The sequence below is a fragment of the Pyxicephalus adspersus genome, chromosome 11, assembly GCF_032062135.1.
Source record: "Pyxicephalus adspersus chromosome 11, UCB_Pads_2.0, whole genome shotgun sequence".
Lineage (NCBI taxonomy): Eukaryota > Metazoa > Chordata > Amphibia > Anura > Pyxicephalidae > Pyxicephalus > Pyxicephalus adspersus.
This window is the reverse complement of record NC_092868.1, coordinates 18,913,216-18,937,969: the sequence shown is the minus strand read 5'-3', so window position 1 is coordinate 18,937,969 and position 24,754 is coordinate 18,913,216. Positions and strand designations below refer to the sequence as shown.

At 36.7% G+C, this 24,754-nt stretch overlaps 1 protein-coding gene and 1 long non-coding RNA gene across 2 annotated transcripts in view; one reads left to right on the top strand and one right to left on the bottom strand.

Moving 5' to 3' along the window:
* LIN7B (lin-7 homolog B, crumbs cell polarity complex component) overlaps window positions 1-9,388 on the top strand; it is a 226,843-nt gene extending 217,455 nt beyond the window's left edge. Inside the window, exon 7 of the mRNA XM_072426510.1 lies at window positions 9,141-9,388. Within this exon, the coding sequence (XP_072282611.1) occupies window positions 9,141-9,147 (7 nt within the window). The 3' untranslated portion in view covers window positions 9,148-9,388. The remainder of the gene's footprint in view (window positions 1-9,140) is intronic.
* The window catches only part of LOC140341014 (uncharacterized), a 51,156-nt gene that overhangs the window by 7,243 nt on the left and 19,159 nt on the right, over window positions 1-24,754 (bottom strand). The window lies entirely within an intron of this gene.

Genomic DNA, 24,754 nt, shown 5'->3' with positions numbered 1-24,754 from the left:
TATTAGTCTGTCATTTGCAATCCCTATTTAATGTACAGCGCTGCGTAATATGTTGGCGCTATATAAATCCTGTTTAATAATAATAATAACAATAATAGGAAGTAAATGCAAACGCCAACTCTAAGTTAATGGTATAAAACAACTCAATTTAAAGCGACTAGAAAACCATTGCTAATTTCAGATGAAATTGTGGACACATTTTGTTTCTATAAAGTAAATGCAAACGTATCTTGACATTTCTCAGATAATGGGATAGAAAATTGCAAAATCCTTGTAAACACATTTTTCTCTTTCTAGAATGTAAATACACACGTATATTGACAGCCCTTAATGATATAGAACATTGTATTTTGAGATGTAAAGCACAGAAAACACGTTCACTCTATACATTTTTAAATTATCTTAAAACAAGCATTACCTTAATAGGTTCTAGCTGATATATTTTAAATATGGAAAATAGAGTAAACATATACACTATTTTTATATACAAGCTGTTAAAAAAATTCAATACAGCCTTTGCAGATGTTCATGTTAAATGCTATCATGCTATTCATTTGCATTAAATAGCGTCTGGTAAAACAATGCTAATATTTGGTTTCAATCATTTTTATAAAAGCTTTTATTGAAAATAATCTTAGTTATAAGATTCTTAAGATATCTTAGTAGACAGAGATATCACACAGTATTAAAACATTGTACAATAGTCGATTTTTAGATGTTCTTTAACAACAATGAACAAAAAAAAGAAATAAAATTACTAAAAATACAGAACTAATATCTGGATACTATTTTTTATAAAACAAAATGCAAAACAGAAGGGTATTCGAAATTGAGCTGTAAGCCCAAAATTACTATGCAGTCTATCTTTAGATACATTTAAGGTAGGCATTAAAAAACTGATCCAGGGCTCCCAAGAGCAAATTTATAGTGTGAATCGGGTAAAACACGTCAATTTCTTATTGTCGTCATTGTCCACTCTAAGTTTGACCTCATATTTATTCTGAATAAGTAGCAACGGCATGCATAGTGACATGAGGCCGCTGAAGTATCTCACACTATCTTAAACATCAATCATGTGTTGTGGATGGGTACTCATATTTGGCAGCCTGTTTATTTGGTAACGTAGGTAGAGCAACTTATGTAGGTGGTTGAGCCAGAGGTCCTGTTCCAATTGGACCCAGAGAGGCGCTTTATGCCTAGCAAAAATAGAAATTATGAAGGCGATATGGGTTGCCTGGTAATATTTGGTAAAATAAGGAACCCCTATGCCTAATTGTTTCTTATGTATAGACTTTCAATAAATTCTCGATTTTTTTATTTTCAGATAAAAAATTGTACTGCTTGTTGGAAAGCATGCATTTGTCTGGGCAGTACTCAGACTTGAAAAGACCTTCACACTATGTCATTGTGCCACTCTGTGGCCTCCTGATGCTGTCACCAACTCCAGACTCTGTCATTTTGCCACTCTGTGGTCTCCGCCTAATGCTGCCGTTACCTCTGTTGCCTCCTCCTGATGTTGCTGATGACGCCTCTAGACTCTGTCATTGTGCCACCCTGTAGCCTCCTGATGCTGCCGCTACCTCCAGATTCCCTCCCCTTGCTTCTCAGACACCATTTGGGATCCTGTCTACCTGACATTTGCTTATTCTTTGATCTTATTATCAACACCCTGTATACTTGAAGTCTCCTTATATTAAGGTAACATTAAATACTATATTACTCTAAAAGATTTTTTCTAAGAAGCTTTAGGATTTAGAAAAACAATCCACAACTTCTGTAGGTATAAGTGTATTACATATCTATTTTCTAGATACTCAATCCTTTGGCATGTTTACTACTACATCAGGGGTTCAGGAACCTTTTTGGATGAGAGAGCCATAAACACAACATATTTTAAAATGTAATTCCGTGAGAGCCAAACAATATGTTTAAAACTAAATACAAGTAAATGTGTGCATTTTATGATATGCTGTTGCTTACCAATAAATAATGAATTAATGAATAAAGTACTTTTTAGCATTAATGCGACTTCTGGTGCTGCATGGTTTTGCTGATGGCTTTGTAGTCTGGTTGATAACGTGGTGAGGTTAAGTTTTATGCAGGCGTTAAGACGTCCATCCATTAAATATGATCGTAGGTTTCACATTCACATTCACATGGGCCGCTGACGGGAGCTAGGCTGAAGCTGGGGCCTCGATTTGCGGCTGCCTGTGCAGGATGTGCAGGAGGATGCAGCTTCAGGCCCGTTTCGCCGATGATGCTGTGAGGAAAGATAGGGTGGGTGAAGAGATGTCAGAGGGTGGGTGCAGAGATGCTGGATGCCGGGTCCCAAGATGCCGGATGCTGGGTCCCAAGGATGCCGGAATGCGATGCAAGGGGGCATGGCCTGCGCTCGGTGGAGAGAAGCTGTGTTATAAGGCTTAGATCACAGCTTCTCTCTGTGTATGGCAGGCCACGCCCCCATAAAACATATGGCTCGTGAGCCATTAGTTCCCGACCCCTGTACTACTAATATTTGCAGTAAGCAGAAGGCATTACTCCACAGGAATCATGTGAGTCTTAACATTCCAGTCAGAGAGTAAATGTGCCCCTATTGGATTATAGGTGATTTATATACTTTTTAAGAATGTCCAAAGGGGGAGAAAAAAAAATTATTTTTTTTGGGTGGGGGAATAATACTCTCCTCCTCAATACACATAATCCTGTTTACTACTTATATTTTTTATATATAGATATGTACTATATGTTTCTGCAATCAATAGTATAATCAAATAATACCCATATTTCTAGTGATTTAGATACATATATTACAAGTGCCAAATACATGCTGTCCCCTGAGGAAGCCTAACAAGACAAAACGCGTCTGGAAAAACCATCAATATGATCCAATCATTATAATTATGTAGCAGTAATGTATATGCTGTGTTGAGATGAACTATGTCTAGTGCCTCTTTAGGCCAATTTAACAGTTGCTGGACCCCAAGCTTGTATTGTGGTCCAACCTTAAAACTGTTTGATGTACTTGATTATATGCTGTATTTTGTGATCTTTTGGTAATTATCCTGTACACTTTTAACCACAACAAAATATTGTGGCTTATAGGAAATGCTACTTAATTTGTCAATATAAGATATTCATTTATGTATGTTTCACTGTATATCCAATACAAATTTTCTCTTTTGTGCAAAAAACCCTGATTTCCCTCTCTTCATGTTTTTTGATATTTTACATTAAGGGTTAGCACATAGTTCCTTGAAGAACTTTTGACAATTTAGATTTCCACCAATAGCCACTACTTTAGTGCTTTTGTTTACTACCTACCTCTGAGTTCTTTTTCTAATATGTTGGTCTGTGTCTTTTTTGAATGCATATATTCCAAGACATCTCACCCCTCAAGTCCTGTAATTTCTATTTACCTTTCTGTTTGTTATCTCTCCTTAGTCTATCTTTTTCTGTGTTGCCCAGTTCACAACCCCCAATGTGGTAAACACATATAGCCCCAGATTACACCCCACAGCTACCACATGCTGCCCACAATCGCACCGTGCAGGCCCAACAATTACAACATCTGCTGTGGCCACCTCTAACATCTATCCCACACAACCCCCTAAACTTTCAAAGCCACCCCCATGAACCTGCTCTTTACCACCAACTGCCCTGGCACCCTAGGATTCAACAACCCTATACTTTCAACACAGCCTCTACTACTCATCTGAAGGCAGTTTACCACCCACAGCCAACCTTTTTTACAAAAACCCTCGCTGTATACCTCATCAACATCAGGAGGACATCCCAACTGACCCGCCTGAGAGGACTGTTGCACTGCTCACTATGGGCAACAACCACCCAGCTATCCTTTGCCTAACAGAACCTTCTCTTTTGTGGTAATTGTGGTAAGCCTCCTCAATACACATGACAATCTGAAATGTCACTACGTGCTTGCAAACGGCTATAAAAAAAGAGGGTCTTATAAAACAGTCGAATTACAAGCCCGCCTGAAATTCATACCCACTAAAACAGAGCTAGAATCCTGGACTCATCGCATAGAGCACTCTGTACATGCAGAGATTGAACAGATATATCAGAAAGTGCAAGCAGTTGATATTAAGGTTACTTCCCTGGAGTCCTCCTCCTCCCAAACTTCCCTTAGATTAGACACACTTGAACATGCCCAACTGCACATGAAGTCTGTGCTTTTCTAACTTGGCTCTCAGTTTGGACAATCAAGAAAACAGGGGCCGACTCCCGGAAGCTACAGCTGGGCCTGACCTGGAGCACACTGTGATTGCCATTTTTAACACCTTTTTAGACCGACCCCCCTCAGAGCGCATAGAATTGGATATACATAGGGTTGGTGCGAGGAGAGATGGAATACCTGACCGCCCCAGAGATGTTCTATGCAGAGTGCACTTTTACAAAGTTAAAGAGCAGATCGTTCAGAAAGAATAGCAGAAGGGGCTGATTGATTTTGATAGTGCAAGTATTCAAATATATCCAGATCTATCCCCTCGCACGCTACAGATGAGACGCATACTGAAGCTACTTTTGGATTACATTACCACACACGGTGCCCGATATAGATGGGGACATCCACTACATCGCATAGTGACCAAACCCAACTCTGTGTTTACGTTACACAATCCATCTCAACTACTGGCCCTGTTTGGAAGTCTTAGAGGTACTCCCAAATATCTACTTGAGATCGAGATCATCTACCTCCGCCCGAAGCAGACGGCACTCTACCACTCTACAGCGCCCCCGGAAAAGGATTAACTTAAATTCACATGAAATATGATTTCTACTGCTGCTGAGTATTTGGACTCTTGTTATACCACCACTGTCTACCTCCTACATATATTACAATGCATATCTATACCTCCTCAGAAACTTATCGTTCCTATGTGATGTATCTATGTCCTGATCTGAGCACACCTACTATGCTGGAAGTGGATTCCTGTTACTGCAGTGACATTGGTGCACATTGAGTATGGGAGACGGCCCATCATGGTCTCAGTGGTTCCTTGTTCCCAGATGGCTGCCTACCGCCAGTACTAGTACTGTTATTATTATTGTTCTGTTTACATGTTACGTTTGAAGCTGGGTTATTGTTTCGGCTCCTGTAGTAGCCTGCATTGTGTATTGCTGTGCACTTTAGTATGCCCTTTATTTAATGTTTTTAATAATGTCTTTGTCTACCTTCATTCCTGTGAAACCTTTCTACTCTTGTAAGTTTAAAATTCTATCTCTCCTTGTTTTTTGGGAACAGCATATGTTCCTGGTTCACTTACTAGAGCTGTGTGATTTACTTATAGTTATATGTCTGTTTTATGTTGCTGCTGCTGGTGAGCCAGCCACTCATAGTGTTGTTGCCTACACTACCCCACCACATAGGTATATTGTTTTACTTACCTAGGTTTAGGGCCTAGAGCTCTATTTTTTCTTCCTTTTAAGTTGTTTTGTTTTTCTCGCTGCTTTTTCTTCTTTGTGTACCTTATTCTATTGATTTCCTAATTTCTTCTTTCATTTTCTTACTTCCTATTCTTTACTAATTTCCCCCACCCTTCCCCCTCCCGTTAGTTCCTAATAGTCCAGGGTGTGATAGAGAAGCAAATATTTACATTTATAAACATATACATACCTAATACTGGCCAGTTGACTGTCCTTGAATATATTCTGACCATCTTATCTGAAGTGGCTTAAGGTACCAACATTATAGGAGGTGATTTCAATTTAACTTTAGATTCATCCTTAGACATATCCAAGGGCCGTTCCCACCTGCCTTTTTCCCATCATAAACGTCTGAAAGCACTGCTACATGACAATCAATTGATAGATATCTGGCGTATTCAACAACCCGGAGACAGGGATTATACGTTCTACTCCGCGGTCCATAATACTTATTCAAGACTTGATTATTTTCTGATATCCCATGATACCATTTCACAGGTTAGCGACTCAAGTATTGGTTCTATAACTTTCTCTGACCACGCCCCTAATATGATAGAGATCTCTGGAAGGATATATGAATGTAAACCCAGTGTTTGGAGGCTGAATGAGGCACAGCTCGAAGACCCTGAACTGACCGCATAGATTTAGGAAGAACTTTCCTTCTTCTTTGCCAACTATACAGGATCTACAGACATGATATGACAGACAGATATGTATGGGAAGCTCATTAATGTTATATTAGAGGTCTGTTTATACAACAGAGCTGTAGACTCAAAAGACTAACCAAACAAAGGCTTGATACGTTGTTACAGGAGTTGCATTGTTTAGAAATGTTGACCAAAAGGCCTCCAACAATAGACCTGGAACTACTCCCAACTACTCGCCACTCGTACACAAATTAACCCCCTGTACAGAGAAAAGGCTAAAACACAACTTACCCGTTGCAAATGGTACTACTATGAACATGCCAACCACTGTGGTTATTGGCTAGGGTGCCTAGGTCTAAAAAGGCGGCCATGTAACAATGATATTGTCCATCCTGACCAAAGCGGTTTTCTCCCGATGAGGGAAGCCAGGGACAACACGATCCGTACCCTGAATAATATTACCTATGCACATACTTACAACACCCCTCTAATGCTTCTCTCCACTGATGCTGAGAAGGCATTTCCATCAAATGCCTTCTTAGCATCAGTGGAGAGACATTTTTGCTCTCCACATTAACACATTTGGGTCTTCCCCCTTGTATTTTGCGTTGTATAGAAACCTTGTATTCCTCCCTTAGCGCCAGAGTTCGGGTTAATTGTGAACTCTCCCACTCCTTTTGTATTACCAATGGGATGAGACGGGGATGCCCATTATCTCCCTTGCTGTTTGTGTTGACCGTGGGGCGTCTCCTACGAATAATTCGTGCCAATGGAAATATCAGGGGAGCCCAGATTATGTTCCCCACGGAACATAAGGTAGCTGCTTATGCAGATGAGCTTTTTTTTTATGTTGCAACACCGGTAACTACTTTGCCAGTTCTTATGCGAGAGCTAGACAGATATGCCTAGCTCTCTAATTACAAAATAAACCTGCAAAAGTCGGAGGCGCTGAGTGATACTCTTCCCAGAAAAATTAGAGAGGCCTTGGCCCCTTCTTTTCCCTTCAAGTGGTCTCACTCAGCTATTTCTTACCTGGGCACACAGAGTCCTGCTAATCTAACGTGAATTGTAGATCTCAATTTTATCCCATTAAATAAAATCTGAAGTGATCTACAGAGGTGGAGACAGATAGCATTTACATGGTTTGGGAGGTGCAATGTGCTTAAAATGAAAGTTTTGCCTAGACTGTTATATATGCTGCAAGCACTCCCAATATACATCCCGCTTTTTATTCTTCGACATTTCCATTCGGAATTTGTAAAATTTATTTGGCCTAATGGGGCACCCAGGCTTAGGATGACATTACTGAGACACCCCAAAGCCAACGCAGGAATGGCATTTCCTGACCCAGTTTTTTAACATTAGGCAGTGCACTTGTCTAGGCTGCTGGATTAGTGCACTAATAGCAGCTCCAAACTGTGGGTTTAGTTGGAGAATGCATGCTCTACTGCCCCCATTGCCGCATTGGCCTGGTCGACACCGGCGGCAAGAACAAAAATGTACACCCATCCATTGATTGGGGAGACCTTGAAAGTGGTCACAAAGTACTTCTCCTATCAAAACGTAACCATATACCCGTCTCCAATGTCTCCCGTTCTAGGCGATCCTTGATTCCCCCCGGGCCAGACTGACCCAATATTTCGCCAATGGCGTGCTTTGGGCGTGTATAGAATATTCCATTTCATACACAATGGGGAATGGCAACATATTCTGACCCTACAAATGGAAAGGGATCTCCCTTCATTGTCGCCCTGGCACCACATACAACTCACTTATGTTCTGAGAACCTTTGCCGCGGCTCAATACAATAGCCGATCTCTTCTTCCTCTAGAGGACTTGTGTGTAACTGGTAAACCTGTTTATGGCACACCATAAACGCCAGAAGTCCCCTTATTTGTATCCCAATAGGAAGCTGATTTGGACACTTGTTTTACTGAGAGAGAGATATGTTGCTCCATTTTTGTCATAAGGCGTCCATTTGCAACAAATATCAGGAAACCAACTACAAGTACAACTACTACTCACTGGTACAGGACACCGGTGAAGCTTGCTAAGATTGCTAAGATCCGATAGCACTTGCTGGAGATGTAGCGACACACGGTACGCTACTGCATGTTTTCTGGGAATGCTCAAAATTGCAATTATATTGGAGAAGTGGATATAACGGGCTATTCGGCCCTGGCACTTCTTCATGTTCCTGCCCCGCAGGAACACCTTTTCAATGCAGCTAAGGCCTGAATCCCAGCCTTATGGAAGAATACTGCCCCCCCGACGGCAGTACATTGGTTGCAAAGGGTTGCTTATATATATATCACATGGGGGATATGATATCCACTGACGCTAAGAAAGCGGAAAAATTCGTACAGACTTGGTACCACTGGATCCACTACTGAGGAATATTGCCGTTTGTTACGACGACGCCCCTAGATAGCTGAGTATTCTGGGATGGAATCCTAATTGCATTCTGAAACTGTTTCAGAGATGAGCTTTAACCCCCCATCTTTCCCCCCTTCTTCTTCCTTCCTTCTTTTCTCTTTCTCTTTTTTAATTTGTTCTTTTATTTTTCCCTATGTTACTGCTACTGATACAGCACAACGGGTTGGTTTCAATGTTTGTATTTCTTTGCAGTTGGCCGTTAAGCCACAAGCTTGAAGATATGTATTGTTAGAACCTAACCTTGCTGTATGTTCTTTTTTGAACTGTATGTTACGACCACTTTATTTTCTTTTCTCTGTATGTACCTTGATATCTTTTAATAAAAATAATTAAAAAAAAAAATCTAACCAGGGACCCCCACCCATCATTAACAATACTACCCCAAGCGATTGGGGTTTTATTTAGTTAATAGTTCAATCACATACTGATATAAAAAGAGAAAATATTCTTTAATGGATCTAAAGCCTAAAGACACGGACGTCAAATGGGCTTTCCAAAAAATGTGATAAAATAACCATTATTTTAACTATGATGTACTTATTAAATTGTAATGTTATTTGCATCATAAAGACGTCTTCATATTAAGCATAATTTTTTTTTCTGATGCAGGTCCTGAAAAGAGTGGCATCTTGCAGCGAATCATCACAAGCAGGCAATCACCACAAGTCTGAGAAAGTTGATTGTGATCTAAAATAGGAATTAGCTGACATCAGCAAGGTGATGAAGAAATAAAGAAATCTGGCTGAGCTCTCTAACGTGCGTTTGTTTCTCCTTATATTTTTTGTCAAATATTTGTTTATATGCGTTTTTGAAAAAATACAAATATAAAACATATCAAAAAAGACAATTCACAGAAAATCATAACAACATATAAACAAGGTGGTACACTTTGTTGAAACAGTTTCTCAACTCAAAGGAGTTGAGAAAAGGACATAGTAACAAAATCTGAAACAGGAGTTTAAATACAATTGAGACCTTATAATAAGAAAAAAACAGGTTTCAGAAAGAAAGGATGTTCCAAACTGGTTCCAAACTGACAATTACTGAACTCATGAATCCTCCTTTTCATTTTTGAATCAGTCCCAGGCAGCCCAAGTTATTTTAAATTGTTTAAATCAAACATCTTCCACAACCAATTGTTCCATGTCTGGGTATAATTACTCTGGCAGCTGTATAAAAAATGGCAAAGCAATCCTTTTATAATGGACATGATCGAGCCTGGGTACCATCTAAACAAGATCTTATCATTGGTTTCTTAAGCTTGCAAGTAAGAGTTCATTTTTGAGTCAGAGTAAAGGATTTTTCTGAGTCTCCTGCTGGTATATCTACTCCAAGCTCTGATTAGAGTGTTAGAGACAGTGGCCTAAATCAGAAGACTAAAATTGAAAAATTACATGCCTAGAGCGATCAGGAGACCTCAACAATTCCTTGATACATGTCAATTGGTTGGAGGAATAGCAGGGTTGTTAAAAATAGGGAGTCAAGGGGCCTGGACGTAAGGAGAGTTTACTCACCCTAAGAAAATTGTTCCCAGATTCCTAAGACGTCACTTGTGAGACTAAACAAAAGGGTGGGTAAACTTAGACGTAAACACTCTATCCGAAGGGAGGGAACAGAGATCTATATGAGAAAGATGTTCATCTATAAAAACTCCTAAACTTAGCAGTAGGTAAAATACCGTAAGCGATGCGTGGACGTTTCGCTTTCCATATGAAGGTCTGAAATAACCCATGCAGTTTATTAAGGTAACAGAAATTCAAAAAAATAGGGATTGTCTGGAACACATGCATAATTCTCGCAAAGGAAAGAGGTAAGGAGGCGTACTTTTGCAAATTAGAATGTGTTTTGGAATATAAAGTGATGTAAATAGATGCAAACAGCCTAGAAGAATCTAATGGAATGGAAAAACCTAAATTTTTATAGCATCATTACATATCCTAAAGGACGTATTATTGCTAATAGACAAACTTTGGATTTAGAAAAATTAACTTTAAAATTGCTAAAGGTGCCGATACGTTCAAAGTCCTTAAGAATTGACGGGGTAGAGGTATTTGGAGAAATAATATAAAGCAGGCACTTGGAGTCTAACCTGCTTTAGCATAAGTGTCTGGTTTGAATGTCTTATAAGGCCATGTCTTTTAGACTTTTTCACAAGCAGCAGGTCTGTTGGTTTAGTTAGTAAAATGCCCACTCATGTTAGACGATGAGTTTGAGTCCAACTTGTGGCTCAGGAATAGTGTGAAATTTGGGCTGGTAGCACTCACCCTTGTGATTGAGAAAGCCCTTGCAGGTTGAATAGAGTAAATGTGAAATTGGACAGAAGCTTTGCATTGTAAAAGTCGCAGCACAGGCTGAGGGCATTAGTAACAAGTAAGCAATAAAATTGATGGAGTGTGGAGAAAATGGGGATCCCAGCTTGATGATTGACAGAGCATGGGGTGGCCCATAGCATGTGTTGGTGTCAGGCAAACTTGTGTCAGTGGAAAGTAGGTTAGTAATTAATGATAAAGGAAGAGCTTGAAAGCAAAGGCTGCGGTCATTAGTATTAACGAGATCAGTTATAGTGGTGAAGACCTGTGTCATTTTGGGAGAAAAAGAGCCCAGTGTGATGAATGGCTAGAGGTAAAGGAAATAATTTGGTATCAGGTAGCTTGGGTCAGTGGAATTTATGTTGGTAATCAGTGATGAAAGGAGAACTTGAACGCATAAAAGTAATTAGTAGGTGTAAGGTTTAGGACGCTTTCTAGGGCTATTTGCAATCTCATTAACATGCCGTAAAAATTTGCAGAGTTAATGTATAGCATCAAAGGTTGTTATTAAATCTCTTTAAAAAACGATACGTACGTGTATATAAGAAGTGTGTATATGTTTACCATTATTGATTCTTGGGGATCATAATAGCGCAGCTTCCCAACCTCAGGCATTGATTTCTGTGGTCGGGTCCTCTGCGCAGTAATCCAGGAAGAGGACAAGGCCTCCAATTCTCCCAGGAGCCACTTGATCTTTCTGAAGATGTGTGTAGCAACAGGCTTCCTGGATTACAGCCTGCTGTAATACCTGGTGCTTTATGCCAGGATGTGTAGCAAATGTATAACAACAAAGTTTGAAGTGTGCATATGTTTACCATGTACAGCTATATATTTATTAGCTATATCCTAAAATATAGAAGAAAGCTAATTAAGAAATGTAGAGAAATAACGTGTTTTTTGTGCTTGACATCTCGTTTTAGCAATTTAGTTCTTTACCATCAACTAAAAGTTAGCGTTATATTTAATTTTTAGAAAGAGCAAAATGTGTTTACAAGAGCTTTTCTTAAGTTTCTACACATTAGTGCACCTATCATCTGTGATTAACAAAGGTTTATCAGACGCTTTATATGGAGTTGAAATTAAAGAAAAGTTTGGGATATAGAAACAAAGAGAGCTATCAATATAAATTTGCATTTCTGCATTACTATGAACTATTACTAACTTAGAGTTGTTCGCATTTACTTTCTAAAAAGAACAAATCTGTTTTTTTAACTTTTCTCCCCAAATGTGTACACATTAGTGCATGTGTTTTTATCTGGAAATAGCACACCAGACAATTTAAATTGACGTAATCGGAGTAAACAGTTTGTTTTTAAAATAATAAAGAAATTGAATGTTAGAAGGTGTTTTCTATTCTTTTCATTTTCATTTTGCAATTTTAAATCCTATTATCTAAAAAATATCTAAATACATTTGCATTTTTTTTCTTTTTAGGAACAAGGGTTTTTTTATAGTTTCTACCCATTTGTGCATGTTTTGAAGAAACCAGTTTGTTTAGCTTATTATTATTGTTTAGATTATGACGAAATTACGATTAAGAACGTGTTTTCTGTGCTTGACATTTCCAACTGCAATGTTCTTTACCGATAACTAAAAGTTGTCAAAATTACATTTGCATTTACTTTCTAAAAAATAGAAAAACATTTTTACAAGCATTGTCTCAAGTTTATACGTATAAAAAATTTTTTTTATCTAAAATTAGCAGATTTACAAGATACTTTTAAATAAGTTGTAATTAAAGAAAACAGTTTGTTTTTAGATAATGAAGAAATTAAGAGTAAAAAAGTGTTTCTGGTCTTTCAAGACGTAAAAATCTGCAGAAAACATATTATAACAAGCTTATTTTAGGATAAAGACGAAGTTAAGCGCGAGAACGTGTTTTCTGTGCTTGACATGTCAAACTTCTGTATTATTATACCAATAACTATGACATGTCAATATAAGTTTGCATTTACTTTCTCCTTACTGTTTTTCTTTAGTTTCTACATTGTGTGTGTTTTCATCTGAAATTAGAAAAGTTTTACTAATTAGTTTGTTATTAAATACTGACTACATTTCATGTTTTCTGTGCTTAACAGTGCAATTTTCTATCCCAATATCCAAAACAATGTCAAAATAAGTTTGCATTCACGCTCCAGGAACACAAATTTTACATTAACAAGTTTCCACTAGTTTATACACATTACTGTATTTTTTTATCCAGCAAAAGCAATGGATTACCGGATGCTTTCTTAGGTTATTATAATTCTTTAACATGCTATGAAAATAAATTAAGAATAAATATATAACAAGTTTAAAGATAATGACAAAGTTAAAAGAAAAAATGTGATTTCTGTGCTTGAAATCTCCAATTGCAATGTTCTGTACCGTTACCTAAGAGTTGTCAATTTATATTTATTTTACCTTTACGTTTATACACATTAATGCATGTTTTTTTAGCTTGTTTTAGCGATAATTTACCATACGCTTTCTATGGCTATTTGCAATTTCTTCACTTAAATTTCTTTACTTCACTAATAATCGGAACAATAAATTTGAAAAAATGGTTGTGTTTAAATCTCCACTGAATACATTTACGTAAGAACGAATATATGTTTAGAATTCAGGTTTCAAAAATCAAACCTAATTAGTCGTTTCTTTTATATAGGGACTGATCTTTGTAGTAAGGGAGAGGAAGGGTAATAAATACCAAGACGTGTTAATATGTTGTACAGAAAGTGCTGCCCTGTTTAAGTAAAAAGGGAACTTTCCATAGTAACAACAGAGTTCATTAATGGCAGAATTTTAAACAACATTTCACCTGAGACATGTATACATGTAGGGACACCTTTAGCCTTGTTTTGTGCCATCTGTACCAAATTTAACATTATTAAGCACAGACTATATTTAAAAACTATTATATTACCCATAGGTTGTCTTACACAATCCTTACATGAGTTAAACTAACCAGGGTACAATTTTTTTTAATAACATTATTTATTGTAAAGTAGGACAGAAATTTCACTGTGCCAAAAAAAATCTTTTTTAATTACTAGGTATCAAACACTAAAATATATGTATTTATTTTAAAGCAGGACAGAATTATCACGCTACCAGTCTTCTTTAATAAATAGAAAAAGGTATTAAACCCTAAAATATTTGTATTTACTTCATAGTAGGCCAGAAGATAATTTTACTATACCAGTCTTTTTTGATAAATAGGAACATGAAAATATATATTTATTTTACCGTTGCATAGAAATTTATCTGTACCCAACTCACTTCATTGGTAAATAGGAAATTTCACTATACAAACTGTTTTCTTTAGAAATTAAGAACAGATATTGAAAACTAAAATATCTATATTTTTCTATATTTATTTTTTTTTTAAAGTAGACAGAAATTTTACTATACCAAACAGTCATCTTGGTAAATAGGAACAGGTAAAAACTATAATAAAATATTTTTAGAGTCGCAGATAAATTTTACTGTACCCATCCGCCTTCTTTGAATAGACAGAAATTTAACTGTAAAAAAGCATCTTCGTTGGTACATAGGAACTAGTATAAAACACTAAATGAATTTATTCACATAAATGTATTTATTTTACATTAGGCCAACAATTTAACTGTACCAGACGGGCTTTTTTAGAAAATAGCAACAAGGGGGAACTAAAATAAGTGTATATATTATTATATATAAACTATATTTAGTTCCTGCTAAATAGGAACATGAATGAAACACTAAATTGTACAAAATGTACACTAGGCAGAAATTTCACTGCAAGAAACCATATTCTTTAGTAAATAGGAACAGGTATCAAACAATAAAATATCTGTATTTATTTTATAGAAGGCCAGAAATGTCACTGTATCAAATTCTTATTTGGTGAATAAAAAAAAAATACTACAATCTGTATTCACATTTTAGTAGCTCAGAAATGTTACTGTTAAGTTTTTAATGGTAGGTATCAAACACTAAACTATTTCTTTTTATTTTAAAGTAGTACAGAAATTTCACTGTAAAAAATTGTCTTTTATAGTAAATAAACAGGTTTATAACACTAAAATATATGTATTTGTAAAATATATGTATAAATACAGATATTTTATTTTTTGATGCCTGTTCCTGTTTACCAAATCAGATGGTTTAGTACAGTAAATTTGCTGCCTGCTGTAAAATAAATACAGATATTTTAGTGTTTAATACCTGTTCCTATTTATTAAAGACAAACGTCTGGTTCAATTTTCGTGCTACCGTAAAATAAATACAGATATTTTAATGTTTGATACAACTTCCTATTAAGAAAGAAATGAAATGAAAAATGATTACAGATATTTAAGTATTTGATACATGTATCTATTTACCGAAGAAGACTGGTACAATTAAATTTTTGGCCTCATACAAAATAAATAAATATATTTTAATGTTTAATACCTGTTCCTATTTTCCAAGAAGACTATTCAGTACGTTTAAATTTCTGTCCTAATGTAAAATAAATAAAGATATTTTAGTGCTTAACACGTGTTTCTATTTACCAAACAAGGTGATGTTGTAAACTGACATTTCTGTGCTACTGTAAAATAAATACAGATATTTAATATCGTTTCCTATTTACCAAAAAAGACAGGTACAGTGAAATTTCTGACTACTGTAAAAGGACTTTGGGTATTTTAGTGTTTAGTTTACCTGTTCCTATTGATCAAAGAAGGTTTATTAAACTGAAATGTATGTGTTACTGTATAATAAATACATAAATAATAATGTTTGATACCTGTTCCTATTTACCAAAGAGGACTCTATGTTACACTAAAATTTCTGTGCTACTCTAAAATAGATACGGATATTTTAGTGTTTGATTCTTGTTCCTATATGGATTTAGAAATATTTATCAGCCTAAATATGGAAAATATATCCGCTATTAATGCATAAAGATATTCATCAATACATCAAAACACTATAGCAATAGAACAAATTTCTTCAGCATGGTTTTGATTTGTAAATTGGCTCTTTCCACTTTTCCAGAGGATTCTTGGTGGTAGGGAATGTGGAATCTTTGTTCCACCCCCAGCATCTGTAAGCAGTTCTGCATCACCTTTCCAGTAAAGTGGGATCCCTGATCTGATTCTATCGAGCTTGGTAAAGCATCTACTAGATACTTGTTCCATTAATAATCTCGCCGAGACTTGGGCGTTATTAAATTTCGCTGGAAACATTCTGAAAACATATCTGTCACCACCAAGACATATTTATTATTTTTAGAGGTGGCAAGGTAATGGGCCCATGTAATCAATCTGTAAGGTTTACAATGGACCTTTTTTCAAGTGTATTCTCATGGGAGTGTTAACTTTTCTTTTTCATATGTCTTTTCTGCTTCTTGATGACCACCGGTAGGCAGGTCATGAACTAAATAAATAATTTCGTCTCTGTAATTTTCCGTTATTACACTGGTCAGTTCTTCCCCATTATGGAGGATTTTTTGGTCCTCTGACAAAATTAGACTCTTAATGTGCTTACGTAGGATGTTCTCCTCTATTTCCAAGTTTTCTTTCTTTAGATAATCTATTTTTTCTTTGATCTTGTCATCTTGTTTTTGAAGCTCAGCAATATCTGGTACCTGCACTGTGGACTTTGGTAAAGCACAAACATTGGATCACATGTCTGGGTCCTGTAGTTCTGTGAGTTCTGGAATTCTCCAGATCCCCCCCCCCCTATGGGCTCCATGTTTGGCTAAGTGATCTGCTTTCTCGTTCTGTTTATGATAAGGAGAATGAGGTGAATGACTTCTGACAAAGCCATGGTTTCACTTTTTTCTTTTGCACTAATGTAACAATGTATTTCAACAGCCTAGCGTGTTTTAATGGAGACCCATCAGATGTTATGTATTGGTGCATGTGCCAAAAGGGGAAGAATTCTGTAAGTGCGTTGTATACCCATGTTGAATCTAAGTATAGTATGATTTTCTGGTCTCCTCGTGTTACTTCTAAAGCATAGACATGCACACCAAACCCTACATGGGGAAAGCCCTCCTCATAAAAACATGAGCCATCTGTAAAAATTTTGATGGCCATTTCAGGACTTTGGCACTCTTTTGGCAAAGGTCTAAAGAACTGATGCGCATATGTTGTAGGGCTAATATCACATTTGTGGGCTACGCGCATGTAAAATAAGCCATGGGCTTGGGTGGATGGATTGGGAGTATGTTTTACCGTGATATCTCAGTCATTCAGTAGCAGGGCCTAATGTTACAATCTGGTATTGGATACATGACCATCTTTCATACTGTCTGTGAGTAGGAATCTAGTGGGGGGGTGTGTGATTTGTAGAATTATTGGATTCAGACCAATGACATATGTAAAATGTTTTACCGCATAACAGGGGATGTTTTTCACACAAAGAGTACTTCATCTCCACTGTAGAGAGTAGTTTTGATGTGTCTTAACTGTCTTCCTGTGACAGGACAGCAGACAGGTCTGTCTCTGATGTTAGCATTCTCTATGTGAAATGGCAATTGGTAATTGGGGTTGGCTAGTGCAGGTGCTTGAGCTAATGCTTGCTTGAGGACCTGTACTGCATCGGTGTGTTGTTCAGTCCATATCCATTGGGTATCCTTTTTCAGAAGAGTGGGCTAGATATCTGTGCAAAATCTGGAATGAATACCCTAGAATAATTTACTAGACCTACAAAAGATCTTAATGTAGGGATACTCACTGATAGAGGTAAGTTTAAAATTGCTTTTAACTTTTCATTGGAGATTGTCCTACCCTTGAATGTAACCGTGATGCCCAGGAATGACACATTCTTGCAGTAGCTGTGCCTTGGTGGGGTTGCACATTAGCCTGGCTTTCGTCTTCAGAACCTCCAGTAGTTCATCCAACAGTTGAAAATGATCATCCTTACTGCTTGTGGCTAGAAGCAAATAGTCAATGTACTGAAAAAGATTCTTGGGTGCAGAAAAATTAGCTAAAATACCTTGGATGGTGGCATGGAAAAGAGAAGGGGAGTTATGGAACCCTTGTGGAACACATCAGATGCCAAGTGCTACTTCTTTCATCCACCTTCGTCAGTGGGTACTGGTATTGCCACCCACCGTTCCACTCTGTCACCGGGTCACTTTGTGGTCTCCTGATGCTGCTGCTGCCATCCCCACACTGTCACTTTGACACTCTGTGATCTCCTGATGCAGCTGCTTGCCATCTCCACACTATGTCACCTTGCCACTCTGTGGTATCCTCCTGATGCTGCTGCTGCTGCTTCTGCCATCTCCACACTATGTCACCTTGCCACTCTGTGGTATCCTCCTGATGCTGCTGTTGCCACCACCTCCAAACTCTGTCATCGTGCCATCTGTGGCCTCCTCCTGATGCTGCTGTTGCCGCCACCTCTAGACTCTGTGATTGTGGCCTCCTGATGGTTGTCGCCAACTCCACACTCCGTTATTGTGCCACTCTGTGGCCTCCTAGAGCTGCTGCCACCCACCTCCACACTATATGTCATTGTGCCACTCTGTGGCCTCCTGATGCTGTTGCCACCTCCACACTCAGTCATTTTGCCACTCTGTGGCCTACTCATGCTGCCGTCACCTGCATACTCTGTCATTGAGCCACTCTGTGGCCTCCTGATCCTGCCGCCACCTCCACACTCTGTCATTGTGCCACTCTGTGGCCTCCTAAAGCTGTCGCCAACTCCAGACTCTGTCATTGTGCCACTCTGTGGTCTCCTGATTCTGCCGCCACCTTCACACTATGTCATTGTGCCACTCTGTGACCTCCTGATGCTGACGCCACCTCCACACTGTCATTGTGCCATTCTGTGGCTTCTCTTAACTTCTTAAGCTGTTCTCCCACCCTCCCCACTCCATGACTGGGCCACTATTTTGCTATTAGCAATACCGATGGATTATTGAGCAAATGCTGACTGAGTGAAGGCATATGCTCCACAGAAAGGATCCATTTTTTGTGGGTTGTTCTGATGGATCAGAGGAAGGGCAAAATAATCAGGTTATGTCAACACAAACTTAGTGCTGACACCCTTCTCCATTCTGTCAGGGGTGCTCTACTTGTATAAGCAGTTCTGTAGACATCTATGTGGAATCAGCTGACGAGGGTGTAAAAGGAGTGTGCTTCTTCATGACGCTAACATAGACCTGTAAGGATCAGCTCATACTTGAGTTATTTGGTCAGTTGTGGCCCCATGATTGCTCAAATAAGTGTGCGGTGATTCTAATAGCAACGCATGTCATACAGACTCACAATAATATTTCACTACCACAGCAGGCTTTCCTATTCATGTTCTACACCACTATCAAGACTCTCTGTAGGCCGGAAATAGATGTTCCTCAATGCTATTCGTTGCCAATACATTCGGATTGAGAAATTCGCTACTCTTTCTTTGATGCCTGTTCTATTTTATAAAAGAAAACCATTTGGTACTGTAAATTTTTTTTGCGTCAGTAAAATAAAAACAGATAATTAAGTGTTTGATACCTCTTTCTATTTACCAAAGAAGACGGTTTAAAACAGTTAAATTTCTGTGCGACTGTAAGATAAATACAGATATTTTAGTGTTTGATACCTGTTCTTATTTACCAAAGACCGTTTTGTATGGTGAAATACCTGTTCATATTTACAGTGTCCTATTATCCTATTTTTCTATATACAGTGACAATTCTGTCCTTTAAAATAAAAACATATATTAGTTTTTAAAAAAAGTTGCTTTGGTTCAGTGAAATTTCTGCCTAGTGTACCATAAATAAAGATATTTTAGTGTTTGAGACCTGTTCCTAATTACCAAAGGAGACCGTTTTTTACAGTGAAATTAGTGTTTAAGTGTTTGAGCCCTTTACCTATTAACCAAAAAAAAGGGTTTGGTACAATAAAATTTCTGCTTACTATACACTAAAAATAAGGATATTTTATTCTTTCATAACTCCTACTATTTATCAAAGAAGACAGTTTGAAACAGATCACTTTTATGCAACTGTAAAATTAATACAGATATTTTGGTGTTTGATACCTGTTCCAACTTTACCAAAGAAGTCTGGTAAAGGTAAATTTCTGTGCTACTGAAAAATAAATACAACTTTTATTAGTGTTTGATTTGTTATCTGTTCCTAATTACCCAAAAAGACAAAAGGAATCTAGCATTAAAATACCTTTTAAAGTAGGAAAGAACTTTCACTATAACATTTTCTATTTACCAAGGAAGATAGTTTGTTACAGTGAAATTTTCGTCCATCATTAAAATAAATACATTTATTTTATTGTTTGATCCTCTTTCCAATTCAGCAAAGAAGACTGTTTGGTATAGTGAAATTGTTGTGCTACTGTAAAATAAATACAGATATTTTAGTGTTTGATACCTGTTTCTAGTTACCAAAGAAGACGTTGTGGACACAAATTCAGTTTGGCTGCCCAGTAGTCAAGCAGATCTTTAATGACGGCTGGCAGGGTGCACTCCAAGTATGCCACCACCTGCTGGTCTATATATAGCTGCTTGTGAGTAGTTTCTTCACTATTCAGGAAAAGAAAGCTGCTCATCAGCGACTCACTCAGGCTGCTGCTGATGGAGCTGTTACTGCTCCTGCCACCACACCCCTCCCACGTGAGTGCAGAGGGCCCTCCGGTCAGACCTGCAAAATGATGGACGATGGCGCAGATAGGCAGGGGCCAACTGACTACTACATAGGATGTCTCCTGTAGTAGTTGAGTTTGTCCTCTCTCTCAGCGGGTGTTAAAAAGGCCCTGACAAGGTGGAGCGCCAGAAATAATCCTTCTGCGGAATGGTGACAATTTGGCTGTCACTAAGCAAGCAAGTGAGCATGCTGCGGGCCATTTGTGCAAGTGACTCAGAGGATATCCCTGCCTCCGTCTTCACTGCATACTGCCACGGTGTGTCTGTGTCCTCTGCCTCATCTTCTCCATCTCCCACCTGCTCCTCTGGCTGCCCCCCCTCTCCTGCCACCTGAGTAGAAAAAACACCCATTTCGCTATACATTGCTTGTGCTCCAATGTCCTACTCCAGTTCAGCCACCAAAGGGCTCATGTGGCAGTGAGATCTAGGCGTGGCGTCTCCATCTCCCTGACCAGTCAGATTTACCAGCATCTGTTCCAGGACATGAAGCAGTTCAATGACGTTTTTCATCCCGTAGTCCTGGCGACTGTCAAATAAGGCCTCCTGATAGGGCCTAAGCAAACAGCAGGCGTCACGCATGAGCTGCCACTGGCTGACATCTAAGTTACACATGGGAGTACTCTTATCTGCTTGGATCATCAGGAATTCGTTGAAGGCCTTTCTCTGTTCGTATAATTTTTCTTTTTCCACAGATATAAGCCACCAAAGGCTTTTCAACATAGCACTTGCACCCCAATCACAAGAACAAATTGCTGAAATGACAGAGCTGTATATTGGCTATTTGGATTCCCTAATATTCTTTTTCTGCACTTTTTAAATCGATTTTCTAGCACTGTCCCTAGCCCCTTCTGACGTCTCTACCTGCCATAAGGTAATTCCGATATCGAAAAAATATGGAGGATGGAAAAGTATATGTCTACTGATAGTCAGGAGGGTGATTTAAAGGAGTGGATTAACTCTGTAGCTTCTTCTGAGCAAGAGGTACTTGTTTTTTTTAAAAATTATTTTTGATAGGGAAATATTCAAAGCTAAAACAGCGGAGATAAACAAGTTACCCGTTTCTCCTAGATATAGCATAATTATATAGATAACGTTATTAGTCTAAATGAAAAAAAACGTTTATTTATGACCGGTTCAAATATTCTACAAGAATGATTACACAGGAGATGTCAGTATACTTATCAGTATTTCCAATGGGAAAGACTGTTATATTTTATATTACATTAAAAACTGGATATGCAAAATGTTTGTAACAAATTTCAGGGCCTTAAGTTCTGATTTTTGTTTTTCTTATTTTATTGTTTGTTATGGAATTTATTAAAGACCGTCTAGTATAGTTAATTTTCTTTGAGACTAAAATAAATTCAGATATTTTATTGTTCGATTCTATTTAAAAAAGAAGACTGGTACACTAAAAATTTTGTGCGAATGTTAAATAGAGATATTTTAGTGTTTAATTCCTGTTCCTATTTCTCAAAGAAGACAGTTTGGTATTTGGTAAAATTTCTGTGCTACTGAAAAATATATACAGATATTTTAGTGTTTGATAACTGTTCCTATTTACCAAAGAAGACGGTTTGGTACAGTGGAATTTGTGCCTAATGTAAAATAAACAGATATAGTTTGATACCTGTTCCTATTTACTAAAGAAGACCGGTACAGTTAATTTCACTTGCCACTAAAATACAGATAATTTACTGTTTGATACCTTACTTTTTTACCAAAAAAGACCGTCTTGTACAGATAAATTTCTTTGATTCCGTGAAATAAATACAGACATTTTAGTGTTTGACACCTATGCCTATTTACCAAAAAGATTGTTTGTTACAGTTAAATGTCTGTGAGACTGTAAAATAATTACAGATATTTTAGTGACTAAAACATTTTCATATTCACTCAGAAGACTGGTTCGTTTACATTTCTGTGCTACTAAAAAATTTTCAGATATTTTAGTGTGTGATACCTGTTCCTATTCGACAAGGGAGACTGTTTGGTACAGTTAAATTTCTGGCTGAATATAAAATAAATACAGATATTTTAGTGTTTTATACCTGTCCCTATTTACTAAAGAAGACTGTAACACTGAAATTCTGTGCTAATTTAAAATAAATGCAGTTATTTTAGTGTTTAATATCAGTTACTATCAGTACCTGTTTCTATTTACCAAAGAAGATGGTTCTTTTCAGTTGGATTTTTGCCTACTGTACAATAAATTCAGATATTGTATTGCTTGATACATGTTCCTAATTACTAAAGAAGACATTTTGTACAGTAAAATGTCTTTCGTACTTTAAGATAAATACAGATCTCTTTGTGTTTGATACCTTTCAGTATTTACCAAATAAAAAAGTTTGGTACAAACCTGTTCCTTTTTACCAAAGAAGACCTTTTTGTACAGTAAAATTTCAGTCCTACTTTAAAATAAAAAGAGATATTTTAGTGTTTGATACCCGTTTCTATTTTTTGAAACGGGTTGAAATTCTGTGCTACTAAAAAATATATTACAGATATTTTAGTATTTGACTTTGATAGTTTAGCAATGAAGACAATATGGTACAACTAAATTTCTGTGCTACTGAAAAATATAAATACGATAGTTAGGTGTTTGAAACCTGTTCCTCTTACAAAATTTAACAGTTTAGCACAGTAAAACCTTTTTCCAATTTAACAAAGAAGACAGTTTTGTAAAGTGAAATTTCTGTCCTACTTTAAAATAATTAGATATTTTAGTGTTTTATGCCTCTTCCTTTATAGCAAAAAAGTCTGTTTGTAAATATTCTGGCCTACTGTAAAATAAATTCAGATATTTCAGTGTTTGATACCTGATCCTTTTTACCAAAGACTTGCACAATGAAATTTCTGTCTTTGATACCAGTTCCTCTTTATCAAAGAATACTGTTTGGTACGGTAAAATTTTTGGCCTACTTGAAAAAAAAATACAGAAATTCTAGTGTTTTATACCTGTTCCTATTTACCAAAGAAGACCATTTGGTTCAAATTTCTCTGCGACTGAAACAAAAATTCTGATATTTTATTGTTTAATACCTGTTACTATTTACCAAAAAAGACTGGTACAGTGAAATTTCTGGTCTACTGTAAAACTAATACAGATATTTTAGTGTTTGATACCTGTTCCTCTTTACTAAAGAAGACTGTTTTGTACAGGTAAATTTCTGTCATACTTAAAAATACAGACATTTTTAAAGTTATATATGATAGTTAAGTGTTTGATACCTGTTCCTATTTACCAAAGAAGACTGGACATTTACCCTGAAATTTTTATGCTACAATATAATAAATACAGATATGTTAGTTTTTGATAGCCGTTTCTATTTAGCAAATAAAACTGTTCGGTACAGAAAAATTTCTGTCCAGTGTTCAATATATACAGACATTTTAGTGTTTGAGACCTGTACCTATTTACCAAATAAGACCGTTTTGGTCACTTCCTATTTACCAAAGATAACTGTTTGATACTGTTAAATTTCTGTCCTGATTTAAAATAAATACAGATTATTTATTGTTTGATTATTACTCTTTATCAAAAAAGACTGTTTGGAAATTAGAATTTCTGGCCTATTGTAAGATAAATACAGATATTTTAGTGTGTGATACCTGTTCCATTTTCCAAAGAAGACAATCTGGTTCAGTTAAATTTCTCTGCGCGTGTAACATAAATACAGATATTTTAATGTTTGATACCTATTCCAATTTACCAAAGAATACTGGTACGCTTAAATTTTTGTGCTACTGTAAAGTATATACTGATATTTTATTGTTTGATACCCGCTGCTATTTTAGATATTTCATATAATTTCCTATTTACTGGTAAATTTCTGTCCTGCTTTAAAATAAATACAGATATTTTTAGTGTCTGATACTCGTTCATATTTACCAAAGAAGATTGGTACATTGAAATTTCTGTCCAAGTTTAAAATAAATATAGATATTAAAGTGTTTGATAGCTGTTCCTCTTTACCACAGAAGACTGTTTGGTACAATTAAATTTCTGTCCTATTTTAAAATAGAGATATTTTACTGTTTGATAGCCTTTCCTTTTTGGCAAAGGAGGTTGTTTGGTACAACAAAGTTTCTGCTTAGTGTAAAATAAATACAGATAATGTAGTGTTTGAGATCTGTTGCTATTTATCAAAGAAGATTGTTTTGAACTTCGTGAAATAAAAACATATACATATATAAGAATCTAATAACCGCATAACATACATATAAAGATCTATTAGGCTTCATAAAATAAGACTTATGTATAAGGATAGATTAAACACATTATCAGTAAATAACAGT